A 14,451-nucleotide genomic window follows, 5' to 3' on the forward strand; every position below is an offset into this window, starting at 1 on the left:
AATGAAGACAAAATATAGACGTTTAATTAACTAACGACATGCCAATATTTGGTTTTGATTACAGTTTTTGTTCATAGTTTTAAAGGTATGAGCTTGAACTGGCTGACATAAACCAGCACACAGGTGCTCAACATGTGTGGGACCCCCATGAATAATTAAAATTTTAAGACACAGAATCATGCAAACTGTTTTATTTAAAATTTTATATTACTCAATAATCTAATTGGTTTACTTTATTTGCAGAATGTCTGACTCACATTACCTGACATTTCTGTACATTGTTGTTTATACATTGTTACTTCGTAAAGATTTAGAATAAATAATCTGCTACATGCCATTTAAGTACAGTGTTTAAAAAAATATTAAACAAAAGGCAAATTATCACTAATCTTAATTGAAATAAATGCATTTTACTGAATGCTTGGGTACAATTTTGTACTTTTGTGTGATTTACCTGACATGTATTGTGTTACTGTTTTTATGCATGTTAACATAAAGCAGTATGTTTACTTAAAAGCATTAACTTCCTTTAGATGCTCAAAAACCAGCAAATAAATATAATCTGTGCTACAAGTACAAATCCTAGCGTTACATGTTGTACACCATGTCTGTCTAAGTAAATCCCTAATCCAAACCTGCTGTGTTTTCTTTTGGTATATACTGTAGATACAGTACTTCGTTTCCACGCGAAACGCTTGTATGGTAGCGTGCATGGTTACAGCCAGTGAGCCAATCACTAGCCTGGCTTTTCTGAATGACGTATGTGTGGCGCAATCCTAGTGCAGAGGGGCGGGATCATTTAAGAGCAGGCAACTTGCAGCGTACACAGAAAGAGCAGTGAACATTAGAATTAATTTATCCAAACACTGGTAAGTTATTGTCATTATTTGATTAATAAATAATATTATTTAGCTTTATCTATATTTTACTAAGTTGTTAACAAATGATAAAATCAATGCTAGTTTGATATAGCGCTAGGTCGGCAGTTTTATAAAAGGATAGCCTGCTAGCCAGCTAACCTTTATTCCGATGTGATAAATTGTTACTAAGTTTGATAAATTGGTAATAAGTGTGTTACCTAACGTAACTGTCTTCCGTACCTCACATAAAAGTGCTTAATAAATGTAGACTTTCATTTCTATTCACTTTACTCAGATCAGTGTACCCGATGGATACCGCTAAAAACTACAAACCCGAAGAAAGAAAAACCGTCCTGTTTTATTCGACTTAATACGAAACCTCATTTACAAAATCAACTGTACAGACCTTTAGTGTACGGAACACAGTTATCTTGTTTAATGTAACAAATGGGTGTAATTACACAATTAAAACAATACGAAAGTCAGTGCGAAATAAATTCAGGAATTTGCTAAACACTATTACATTTAATACAAAAACATTTAAACAGCTATGCCTATTAGCTGTTTAGCCTACTAGCCTATTAAACAGCTCGTACAAATGTTTATTTGTATTATATACAATTTATATAACTATATAAAACGCAATGAAAATATTATATATGGGACCTTATATAGCATGTAGGGCTTATACATTGTTATCTAAAACTCTTGGGGTCTATGGGTAACAACTGGAAAAATGGAATCAGTCAGTTATCTTACAAACGTTAACAGGCCAGAGAAAGAGCAGATAAACTTCACCAAACTTTGTGTTTAAATACTGGGCCACAATAATTCTATTAATTCTATTTACAGCACTTAGGGCCAAACTGGGGACTAAGTTGTCTCAAAATAGTTGTTTTGATGTATTTATTACTTAAACTTAAACTGTAAATTCAGATCATGAACACCACTGGTGTGTCCATGTTTGCATAGGATTGTATGATTGCAGATAATCACATTTCAACACATTTCAAATAAAATGTTGACCACTCATTAAAAAGCTTTTGACTTGTATAATCTCTTACGCTACTCACTAAGACATTGTCACAGAAAATGCTTCTATTTTGAATTTGTCTTGATTTAATACATTTTTTATTACAAAGCATATAAACAGCATAACAACTTGAGTGAAAATACATAATCTTAGAAAATACATATATTTTAAAGTTTCTTAGTATTTGCCACTACTGAAAAGTACATATATAAACTGGACCATGTCAATTATTTTGTATAAAAGCTCAGATTTCCTTGCTTCCTTTACATTCTCAGAATGCTCATGCTCAGCCGACTTGTGGATTTGATTTACTCATCAGAAGCTCATTTAAGTGAAAACATTTGCTGCTTTAGTTCACCTATTATAAATATTGCCATGCCAAATACTACGACATTCTGAAATGCATGTACATTTTTCAAATATTCAGCTTTACACTTATGCTGATTATCTGCTTTGTAAAAATTGTCATGTTAAATATGAGACAAACATTAAAAAAAAAAGTTTTTAAAGTTTTTCCCACAGTATCTTATTCATATTCAAACCAATACACTCTCTCTAGTTACACTGTATCTGGATAAACTAAGTTACTCAGAGCTGTGTGTTATCAACAGCATCACTGGATTAGAGCTGTTATTGACACAGAAACTGTTGCTGCACATATTCACTGTTCCCATGCGTCATGGAAATAAATAGTTTTGTTTTGTGAAAATAAAAGCCACTGATCCTTAACAGTAACCAAATCTTTACTTATTTTAAGTAAATGCTTTCTTAACTTAAGCATTTACTTTAATAAGTGTTGTAAATAATAGAAACAATAAACACATTGTTTGATATCAAATACTTTGCATTTGAAACAGCTTTAAACTTCTTTTAGGGATGGATGAATAAAAGGCATGATGAATAAAACAGTGTAGATTTGAAACAATGGGTATACACAAGTGCCTGCACCTATATTTACTTAATAAGGGTTTGAACACTCCTATAAAAAACATTATTATGCTAATTGTTTCATCATTATATAATTTCTTGGTGTTTACACACTGTCAGTACCCTTTAATCATTTGAGGAAAATTAATATTTATAAATAAAAATATATAATCACTTATAATTATATGATTTGTATTGATTCTAAAAAATACCAACCTAGGTTTAGGGCTTTCCAACATTAGTCTTAAATTGTCCTATCCCATTTTTATTTAATGTGTTGCATAAAAATTCAGAACTGGCATATAATTACAAAAACACATGATCAAGTAAAACAATAAATGTTAGGACATTTTACTGTTTTGATAAATACATGTCAAAATAAATGTACAAATCACAGCATTTAATAATATTAAATGACTGGCCTGACTTAAGATTTGTCATGCATTTAATGCTGTTTTATTAATAAGAATATTTACATGTTTTATATTTGTCTCTAAGGACATCAGCCACTGTTGCATTAACATATTTTTTGTCGTGCCAGGTTTGAGATGTCAGCCCCTACATCATCTAAAAGTTTTACCTCAACTCCTTTGAAAAGCAAATCCATTATTCCAAGAAGCATCCCCAGATCCAGGAGTTTGGATTCAACAGGCAACTCTATCTACTCCATTCTGTCCCCAATTTATCATGATAGCTTTAATCTATCAGATGAAGATAATGAGGAAGCACAGAAACAGCATCAGCCAGCTAATTACTCTTCTGCAGCACACGAAGATGTACTTTCAGTCAGTCCCAGCAGGTACATTCTCTCATCACTGTGTAGGACTGTCACAATTAGAAAACAAAACAGATAATTGTATCTGAGGGGTAATCAGTTTAGGATTAATTCAGTTTCTTTCTGTTAACTGATTTATCTTGTGTATATACACTTACTGAAAACTTTATTGTGTACATCTATCTAGTACATACATTAATTCAGTATATACAGAAATGTGTGAGTATACAATTAATGACTGTAGCACAGTTGTTGCCCCCTTATCCTTATTTATCAATTTATCAATCCTTATTTGCAGGCATCAAATTCAAAATGTGTTTATATTTACAAAATACAGTAAAGTTGATCAGTGAAAACATTGAAAATCTTTTCTTTCTACTTTTATCAGTTAAATATTCAAGAGAATTAACCAGATGTTATTGGGGTGGTGTAACTTTCTCCTCATTGCAATGACATGCTAGTGTGTGGTGTTGTATTATTTAAGTGTAGCAGGTGCAGGAGTTGTTGGGATGTTTTTAATGTTTAAAGTTTAAAATTACGACAGGAAATACTGATTCAAATATGAAGACAAAATGCTTAGTCTGGTAAATGGTGAAATTATGGGTGGCAATGTTGTTACCCTTTATCTCCCAAAAGCATGCAGATAGCTAATTTGAGTTGCACCAGGTTTGAGTAAATAAGTTGGTAAGATTAGGCAGTATTTACATTCCCTGTCTGGGATACATTCCTGCAAAATGTTTGGACTCAAGTTAACTCTGATTGGTATGGTGTAGTCACTTAGGGTAAATAAAAAAATAATGACATCTTTGATGGAAAACTTGATCTTCCTGATCAGTATGAAGCAGAAACTAAAGATTAATTAATGCAGATCAGTGATGTAGTCATTGCTAATGAATCTCTCTGTTTGCCACTGCATATAAATGCCACGAGGAAATAAAATAATTTTGTTGGGCCTATTACAATGTAGCACTTTTTATTAAGCAACCTGTTTTAGAATTTTGAGTCTAATTGTAGCATTTATTTTTACATTTTGATGTGGCTGTTTTAGGAATGAGTCACCTCATATACAAGATGCCTCCACAGCAAAGTTAAATCTGAGTGCATGGGAGCAGTGGCTTGTGAGGAAAGCCAAAGAAGACCGGCTCAAAATTCATCAAAAAGTCTTGGAGGTACATTCTGTTTATGAGAACATTAAGCACAGAGCTGTGATTGGGTTTTGTTACTGGTTCTTTTTTTAAAAAGACTATTCACAAAAAATAATCTGTGATTTGTTAATTTTCTTTAACCTTTATTTAACTGACAACATACAAAATCCAACATCTGTCATGGTACAGGGGTGCATCAATGTCCATGGCATGGGTGAGTTGCATATATGTGAAGGTACTATTAATGTAGAGGTGTATATTGGGATTTTTAAGAAACAATTAGTGTCCTTTATTCCCAAAAAGTTTTATTAATAAGAAACATGATAGAACAAAGAGGTAAACATGCTTTTGTCCCAACTTTTTTGGTGTGTGTTGCAGGCATCAAATTCAGTGTTTTTATATTTACAAAATACAGTGAAGTTGATCAGTAACAACAGTGGGAATTTCTTTTTATTTTATCAGTTAAATACATATTCAAGAGAATTAATTGTGTTTTCTGGAAGTCTGGTTTGTAATTAAATGTTTAAATGGAATGTTTGTTAAGTGAGCTTCACTTTTTTTAAGTGCCTATACAAAATCATTGTACTTTGTTGAATTTGTTGAAGTTTTACACTTTTTTTTGTTTTTACATATTATAACCATGAACACCAACATGAAAATAACATTAAAACATCATACTAACAATTTAATTAGTAAAATATTTAGAGTAGCCATTCTAAACATGCTTAGGAACAACTAGTCACCTTCTGGATTACAAATCAGTCTAACTTGCATTAAACTATGTTTTTTTTTTTTTTTTTTTTTAGCAACAATCTGTGACAGAAAAAAAGAAGCAGGAAGATGTGGAACAACAAAGGAAAAAGGCAGCCAGTGAGTGCAAAATTCAAGAATGGCTCCAAATGAAAAAGGAACAGGTACCATACATTTTTATGTTCTTAATTGGATTGGGAAAAAAAATATGAGGCACATAATATTTTAATGATGACTAATGAATTGGTGATCTTTATTCCATCCCCCTTACACAAACCACTAATTTATAAAGGTCAGAAATGTTTGCCTAAATTTACATGCTCACATAAAAATCTCTTTAGCAATAATTCAGCATGTCATGTATGCAGACAGAAGATTTGGGCATGTCATCTCAGGAACATCATACCCACTGTAAAATATGAAGATTTAGGATTTTGGGCTTCCTCTCTACAAAATGGTACTTGTGCATATCATCAAAGGCAGCATGCCTGATGCGATGTACAATACCGGCATCTGGATACCTAAACATACAGACAAAATCATTTAAAACTGGCTTTTTAAAATGTCAGTACCTTTATAGCATAGTCTACTTAATTTAATTCCACAGAAAATATACGCTAGTAGTCTTTTGTCAAGAAGAATCGACCAAAATTAAATCACAACACTACTTTGCAAAAAGCCAATCATTACTTACCAAAGCTTTTTAAACACTACTAAAAAGTTCTGATATTTTTGCTATACTTTTAGACATTGTTTGTTTTTAGCATTTCTTATGCTCTTAAGATGTTTTAATATTTATATTTAAATAGATTTTGAGCATAAGTACAAAGTGAAAAGACATTTGTATAAATTTAATATGCATTTATGCACTTAGTATAGCAAAAAACAACTGGTTGAATTATTATATAAGGCCTAATTCTGTACACAGTTTTAAACAAGCAGCAATCAAATTGTTTGTAGCGCTCTGTACTATCAGACACTAGTTCTTCTTTTGTTGAAGTGGACATGATAAAAAAAAAAAAGGGGGAAAATGTCAAATAAAAATAGCATTTTTAGATAATGAAAATTCTAAAAATAAGTAATTAAAATACTAATGCAAAAACAGTACATATTGTAAAATAATAAAGTTAGTCATAAACATTCTCTTCTTCTGTTGGAAAAACAGGATAAGCTTTGCAGAGAGTCCAGGAAAAGTAAAGAACTGCTACATGACGAAAAGAAACGACTGGAGATAGAGAAAAAGACTCAAGAGAAATATAAAGAGTGGTTTCAAAAGAAAAAGCATGAGGAAAAGGAGCGAAAACTGAAAGAGCAGGTATGTGTATTAAAGGCATTCAAATATTAAAACTAACATAATTTATGGGAAATTATTGTAATATCTATTTCTTTGATTTTTTTTCTTTAAAGGAAGAGACAGCCAGGAGAGATCAGGAAGAAAGAGAACAGAAAGAGAAAGCAGAGGACTCATTTAAACAGTGGCTTAAAAGCATAAAGAACAAAGATAAACATAAACGACAGTCATCAGCTTGTTTAACCCGTAAGTGTCAATATTCTCACTTAAAGGAATTGTGTTGATTTTCTACATACAAAAACATTTTCCAAAAACTTAGAAATGAAAAGGCTATGTGTTTAATGTTTATAAGTCTTTAGGTTTCGTTTTTGGTCAGTTTCTTTTAGCATGAGATTACTGGGCAAAGGCGGTAGGGGGCATTGTTTATTCCTTTCTAAATACTGGAAATAGGCTTCAAATCTTGAAGAGAAACTTTATTATCTTGCTTTTTTATCTTGCATATTATCTATGTATGTATTATCTATGTATGTCTTACCCCAAAAAGCATCATTAAAAATGACTATTTTTTGTTTCTAGGTGGCTATGACAATTTGAATTACCCAGCTCCCAGTTTTGTGAATCCTGTTCCATGGAAACCCATACACATTCCCCAGGAAATTAAAACACCCAGGAAGAACTCGAAACAAAGGAAACATTCTGGTGAACCAAAGCACCAGTTGACTTTTTTTCTTAATTTCAAACCGAAAGACACAATCAGCTTTGCACACAAGAGACTGACAATATCTGATTAGTATGCGGTAGAGATCTAATTTAGATGTGCCAGCCACTTTTGCACAATACTGGATTGATTTATCCCACATCCTGCTGCCACCATAAATTTTTGTTCTGCCCCTTTCCACAGTCTTGCACAAACACATCTGATCCATGTCCCAATTTTGAATTTGACTGTAGCTATTTTTACTGGTTGTTGTATTCACTTTTCAGTATGTTTGTCTCCCACTGATCTACAAGTCTCACTTGATGATGACATGATTTACTTCCCTCCATCATGACAAATCTGCAACATCTGTGGTAAACAAAAGATGAAATACATACACTTGCTCTTACCGAAAGCCAACAAGTAGCAATAAAAATGTACTAAAACAAGATGAATTTGCATGTTTGTTTTGGAGTATGGTAAATATGTTTTACTTTTGTCCTGCAACATAAGTTGCTGCATTGTGACCCACAAGCCCTCTAACATGAACAATATTAATCAGTTAAACATTCATAAATTCAGTATTTATAGTGCTCAAAACATGTAGTAAATGTAACCAACTCCTGACACAAAAAGTAGGAGAGATTACATAAACATATTTATTGAAAAATTCTAAAATAAATTTTTACTTTTTAAATAAAATGCTTTTGCTACTTGTGTAAAGTTTCTTCTGCTGTTTATGTAAAAGTTTTCAATTTGATTTTAAATGGTAACATTTGAAAGGTAATATTGTTCCAAGGAACAAGACTAGACTTGTTGGTAATGTATGTTTTATGCATGCGAGCATGGTACATGACTTACTCCTACACATTCATTACAAAGGCTTCTTAGTTTAGAGAATTTCCTGTTCTGCTCAGTGCAGCTGATATTTAAGGGTATTATGTAGATGAGACAATTCAAAGTTAAATTGATGTTTATTACTATTAGTACAATATGTGTGTATTTTCATCTTAACAGAAAAAAATAAATGTGGTAATGTCGTGTTGAAATACAAACCAACTTTTCATTCAAAGACAAGGCATATGCCAGACGTTCATTTTACACACTTGTGTACTGGCCAGTGTCCGGCAGTGCCTTGTGTTGACGCCACAGCTGTGTGTGGGTGTGTGGATGAATACTGAGAGATGATAAGAGGGTCCTAACATGCTCACACAGCCTTAACATCATTGTTAAATACAAAGAGAAAGTCTTTACCAGACCAGAGGTAATGTAACATTTTCACTTTACTAAAAGTATTTAGTGAAATTATATTCATTTTTGTTAACTGAAATGTATTTTAAAATCAGGAGAAGTGCACTAGACACACTGTATGAATAACTGTGATTGGTCTGTTTCTCATGTAAAACTTTGTGCAAATGCTTCATTATTACATACAGTATTACATACAGTTGTACAATCTAATCTTGGCCCAGCCTCTTAAGGCAGATGGCTAAAAAAGCAAGACAAGACATGCTTTAGTGAGCTTTGTGTTTGTGCTGTCTCACTGACCAAAGGTCACCACCCAATACACTTTAAGTTGAGTGTGTGCTTGTGTGTTTTGCATGAAGAGATTCTTTAGGTATGACAGACAGGTTAAATACAATCCTGTTGCATATTTTAAAAAGCTAAACAGCAAATCTGCTCAAAAGGTGGCATAATAATATCTTATGCTCTACTAGTCTTAAAGATTTGCATAAAACATTTCCAGGAGATGCAGTGGTTTAAATGGGCGGGCAGCTGGAAATCTCACCTTCCGGGACAGGTAGGGGTGTGTTTATTTACATTTTACTTAGAGGTAGGCGGGAGTGAATAAGGAAAGGTGAAGCAGCAGCATTCCTTTTTCTACAAGTGTTACTAGCTGATTTATTCAGGAAATTTTTTTTGAATATACAGATGATATTAAAACAATGTTTTGTTTTCTACCAAGAGAAGTTTTATTTTCTTATAGGTCATTTAAAGAGTTAACTAGCTAATAATAAGCTAACTACAGAGATCAGTCAAATGTAAAAGCTCTTGGTGTGCTACAATCTCAAGTGTTATTATGACTACACAGTACACAGGAGCACAGGAAGAGGACGCTTGTGATTACCTCTTTAAAATTATCTTTGTTGGAGACAGCAATGTGGGAAAGACAAGTATCATCAGCAGCCTTGAGTCTGGAGACTTTAAAGACAAAATGCAAAACACTATTGGTGTGGACTTTATCGTGCATACCATGGACATAGATGGCAAGACGGTGAAGGTGAGTGCATTGCACAACAATGTGACAATAAAGGTTACTAAGGCATAATGGTTTTGCAAGTACTAAGAGTAAATCAGGCAGGATAAAACATACATTATTACTTTATTAACTTATTGCCCCATGACCTTTCACTTAAATTATAGACTAACTTTACCCTTCTGTAAAGGTCCTGTTAAAGGTCATTATACCTAAACACTGAATACATTAAAATGTTATTTAAATGTAAAACAAATCACAAGCATTAAGTAAGCAGTTTTAATGTTACCTGAAAAACAGCATGTGTGGCCAATTCTATGAAGGTCAAGCCAAATTAGTTATAGCAAGATTATTAAGAGACTCAAGATTAGTCAGTTTTCTCCAGCTGACTGACTGTTTACACTTCTATTTTTGCCTATTTTGTTACACTAAATGGTTTCAAATGCTGATTCAATATGTAATATAAAACAAGGAAAACATAAAGAAAGCACAGTGTTGAGTTTATTATTAAAATGTTGCAGGGTTTAAATGGAATTTGAATTGCATTCAAGCATAAACTGCTCATTTAAAGTTCTGCCTTAGCATTTTAATGGGGTTCAAGTCAGGACTAGGTCACTCCAAAACCTTAACTTTGGTATTGTCTGGCAGAGACCAGAATTCATGATTCTGCTATCTATGGCAGGTTACTCAGACCCTAAGGATCCCCAGTGCATCCACCACAATATTTAATAGTTGGCACAATGCTCTTATTGTGCAATTATTTGTTAGCTATATGCCAGATGTTAAAAAAGCTGCACTTTTGACTTACACCCTACAAGAATGTTAGGTAAATGAGCCTTTATGTTGTCTTCTAATACAGTAATCAAAAAGTTGGTCTGCAGTGATGTCTGCATCATGAATGAATGTATAGCAACATATCAAGTGAAAGACTATTTGCTAGTAGCCAATGTGTTTGGTGGCTTTTTATTAAGTACTGTATATAACAATGTCATCCAGAATAGTCAGCCTTGCATTTGTGGTCTGTTTAAACTAGAGTACACTACCCTATTCAGTTTTTACACTTTATTTCTGAAAGCTAAATTTGGCTAGCTCGCTACTGTTTAGGGAGTATGCAGGTCTAATCAGGACATGTAGGTAGTCATGCATTTCAATATTTATTATATTATATTATACTTATATTTTCAATATAAGAAATCTAGAAAATATAAAATGCATGAAATGTTTGCATTTGTACATTATTCTCAATACTCAATAGGGTATTATAACTTATAATAAAATATAACTTGTAATGAAAATAATAAACCCCATGGTAGAACAGCCGTCACTAATTTACATCCTATTAGGATTAATGTAGCACAGTGTCATTGTCAATATTAATTTTCATTTATATTTAGAAATGTTAGAACTAACATGAACATATTTGGAGTTCATTAAGGTAAGCCAGATTACAAGTAAGCAAAGCTCAGAGGTGACTATGTAGAACTGTGTACTTCTTATCAGTGTTACAAGCGTGTATAATAATGCAACACAGTTTATCTATTATGCGTACATCTATAGTAATCGTAATGCTGCAAAGTTAAAATTATTGGGTGTGTGATGTTACAGTAAATTAGCTAAAGCATGTTTATCTCCATTTGCTATAAATAAATCTGCTGCTGGAGGATTTGCACAAATTAGTTGTCAATAATCATAAAATATGTTATCTATGGTGCATTGCAGATGCAAATATGGGACACTGCTGGCCAGGAGCGTTTCCGCACTATTACACAGAGTTACTACCGTAATGCCCATGGAGCCATGATTGCTTATGACCTGACACGCCGCCCCACCTTTGACTCGCTACCTCACTGGATACATGCTGTAGAGCAGAATGGAGCCTCGAATGTAGTCTTTGTTTTTATAGGTATGTGTTTGTGATAATAATCTGGGGCTTTCTGATAGACAAGTATATTATTTGATCCTGTAGTTATGTACACACATTTTCAAAATGATGTTGCTGATGTGTCCAATATATACACCGATCAACCATAACATTAAAACCACCCCTTTTTTTCTACACTCACTGTCCATTTTATCAGCTTCACATACCATATAGAAGCACTTTGTAGTTCTACAATTACTGACTGTAGTCCATCTGTTTACCTGCATACTTTGTTAGCCTGCTTTAATGCTGTTCTTCGATGGTCAGAACCCCCACAGAGCAGGTATTATTTGGGTGGTGGGTCATTCTCAGTACTGCAGTGACACTGCTGGTATGAGTGGATCAGACATAGCAATGCTGATGGAGTTTTTAAACACCTCGCTGTCACTGCTGGACTGAGAATAGTCCACCAACCAAAAATATCCAGCCAACAGCACCCCATGGGCAGCGTCCTGTGACCACTGATAAAGGTCTAGAGAATTACCAACTCAAACAGCAGCAATAAATGAGCGATTGTCTCTGACTTTACATCTACAAGGTGAACCAACTAGGTGTTGGTGTTTCTAATAGAGTGGACAGTGAGTGGACACTGTATTTTAGTAGTTCTAAAACTCCAGCAGCACTGCTGTGTCTGATCCACTCATACCAGCACAACACACACTAACACACCACCACCATGTCACGGTCACTGCAGTGCTGAGAATGATTACCACCTAAATAATACCTGCTCTGTGGTGGCCCTGTGGGGGTCCTGACCATTGAAGAACAGGGTAAAAGCAGGCTAAAAAGATATGTAGAGAAACAGATGGACTACAGTCAGTAATTGTAGAACTACAAAGTGCTTCTGTATGGTAAGTGGAGCTGATAAAATGGGGGATAAAGGAATTGGATACGTGCTTCATAGTTTATTTACCAGAATTCCTATAAAGATTTAAATCTGATAATTATGTAGGCAATAAAGATGTTTGATTTCATTCTAATGCATTAAACCACTTTTGAATTATTTGCGTAGTGTGTCATACAGCTATAATTAACAGATTCTTCATCATACTAAGAGCTGGGGAAGCACGGTGGCTCAGTGGGTAGCACTGTCACCTCACAGCAAGAAGGTCCTGGGTTCGTTTCCCAAGTGGAGTGGTCCGGGTCCTTTCTGTGTGGAGTTTGCAGGTTTCCTCCCACAGTCCAAAGAAATGCAAGTGAGGTGAATTGGAGATACAAAATTGTCCATGACTGTGTTTGACATTAAAAACTTGAACTGATTAATCTTGTGTAAACTGCAATTGCCTGTGCAGTCATGAATGTAACCAAAGTGTGTAAAACATGACGTTAAAAATCCTAATGAATGAACACTAACAGCTGACAGCAGCTGGCTTTCTCCAATCTACAATTTGTCCATAAATAAAAACCAGTGGGAAGAAGTCCCAAGAATTGTCAAGTTAGCTAACTGAACAAGCAATTGCAAAGCTTGAAGTTTCTGTACTTAAACCACTCTGAATTTTGTTTTTAAATTGTTAAATGGAATTGTTTTTAAGGATTTTAACCTCTAAACAAATAAGTCCATATAAAAGTACCTCATCTAGCTTTTTGTTTACTTCTCTTTAGGTAATAAGTGTGACCTGGAACCTCAGCGCCAGGTTTTGTTTGAGGATGCCTGTACTCTAGCTGAACAGAAGGGGGCGCTGGCAGCCCTGGAGACATCGGCTAAGGAGAACCACAATGTACAGGAGGCGTTTGAGCTAATGGCGCGGGAATTAATAGTTCGAAATTGTGGGACACTCCATCATGATGCTGTGTTAGATACGCCAAATGTCTTCCTGTACGCAGAGACTCACGGAATAGATGAAGCTGAGTCCCATGAGAAGAAGTCCTGTGACTGCTGAAATAAAGGAGAGGGACGGTGCTAATTCTCTGAGGGAGTCTCTGAACTGGTGCAGTTACTAAATTTGCACAAAGAAAACCTTTCTTGGCAAGAATATTTTAATCCCACTGACATCCTTCATTTTAAATAAAAACAAACACGCTTTAACTTATTTAACACCAGACACTTACCTCAGCATTTGCAAGTAATCTGCCTTAAGGACAAAATAATGTGTGGACTCATATCCATTTCCTGGGCCAAGATATGGTAAGATAGCTGGAGATTCACCAGACTGTATCATTTGTAAAAGAAAATACATTAAAGAGTAAAGCTATTTAAACATAAGCCGTAAAGAGGAAATGTCTAAATATTTAAGTCAACTAATTAAATGTGAACACAGAGGAAACACTATTCCACTATTGTTGTAATTTAACATACACTCACCAGCCACTTGATAAAGTTAACCTATGTACATGTATTAACTATTTTATGAAATACATCGACCACATAAGACACACTTTGTGGCTGTACAATTACTGACTTGACCCCCACTGAACAGTCCATTTTCAGCATTGTAATAACACATATAGTAGTAACGCAGGAGTGTGTGTTCTACTTGTATGAGTTCCAGGAGCAGCAGCATATCTGGGGTTGGTTGTTTGTTTATTAGGAATTTAACGTCATGTTTTACACTTTGGTTACATTCATGACAGACACGGTAGTTACTCGTTACACAAGATTTATCAGTTCACAGGGTTATATCGAACACAGTCATGGACAATTTAGTATCTCCAATTGACCTCTCTTGCATGTTTTTGGACTGTGGGAGGACACGAGGAGAACATGCAAACTCCACACAGAAAGGACCCAGACCGCCCCACCTGGGGATCGAACCCAGGACCTTCTGGCTGTGAGGCGACAGTGCTACCCACTTAAC

The 14,451-nt window shown here is 34.3% G+C and overlaps 2 protein-coding genes across 2 annotated transcripts; both read left to right on the top strand.

The window, feature by feature from the left end:
* Positions 1-794: 794 nt before the first annotated feature.
* ccdc34 (coiled-coil domain containing 34) lies at positions 795-7,927 on the top strand. Its single transcript, XM_062992805.1, has 7 exons — positions 795-869; positions 3,362-3,619; positions 4,644-4,764; positions 5,547-5,654; positions 6,656-6,805; positions 6,898-7,027; positions 7,358-7,927. Exons 2-7 carry the CDS (start codon positions 3,369-3,371, stop codon positions 7,570-7,572), a joined length of 975 nt encoding a protein of 324 aa, XP_062848875.1. The 5' UTR covers positions 795-869; positions 3,362-3,368; the 3' UTR covers positions 7,573-7,927.
* Positions 7,928-9,228: 1,301 nt separating this feature from the next.
* On the top strand, positions 9,229-13,912 carry LOC134321171 (ras-related protein Rab-19). Its single transcript, XM_063002774.1, has 4 exons — positions 9,229-9,279; positions 9,571-9,759; positions 11,455-11,638; positions 13,259-13,912. The coding sequence occupies exons 1-4, from the start codon at positions 9,229-9,231 to the stop codon at positions 13,534-13,536; spliced, it is 702 nt and encodes a 233-aa protein (XP_062858844.1). The 3' UTR covers positions 13,537-13,912.
* The last annotated feature ends 539 nt before the right edge of the window (positions 13,913-14,451 follow it).

Source organism: Trichomycterus rosablanca, chromosome 1, assembly GCF_030014385.1.
Source record: "Trichomycterus rosablanca isolate fTriRos1 chromosome 1, fTriRos1.hap1, whole genome shotgun sequence".
Classification (NCBI taxonomy): Eukaryota; Metazoa; Chordata; class Actinopteri; order Siluriformes; family Trichomycteridae; genus Trichomycterus; species Trichomycterus rosablanca.

Coding starts and splice junctions, on each gene's coding strand:
- ccdc34 (XM_062992805.1), top strand. CDS start 3,369: ATGTCAGCCCCTACATCATCTAAAAGTTTTACCTCAACTCCTTTGAAA. Junction 5,655..6,655: donor TCCAAATGAAAAAGGAACAG/GTACCATACATT, acceptor TTGGAAAAACAG/GATAAGCTTTGCAGAGAGTC. Junction 7,028..7,357: donor GTCATCAGCTTGTTTAACCC/GTAAGTGTCAAT, acceptor TTTTGTTTCTAG/GTGGCTATGACAATTTGAAT.
- LOC134321171 (XM_063002774.1), top strand. CDS start 9,229: ATGCAGTGGTTTAAATGGGCGGGCAGCTGGAAATCTCACCTTCCGGGA. Junction 9,760..11,454: donor TAGATGGCAAGACGGTGAAG/GTGAGTGCATTG, acceptor GGTGCATTGCAG/ATGCAAATATGGGACACTGC. Junction 11,639..13,258: donor TGTAGTCTTTGTTTTTATAG/GTATGTGTTTGT, acceptor ACTTCTCTTTAG/GTAATAAGTGTGACCTGGAA.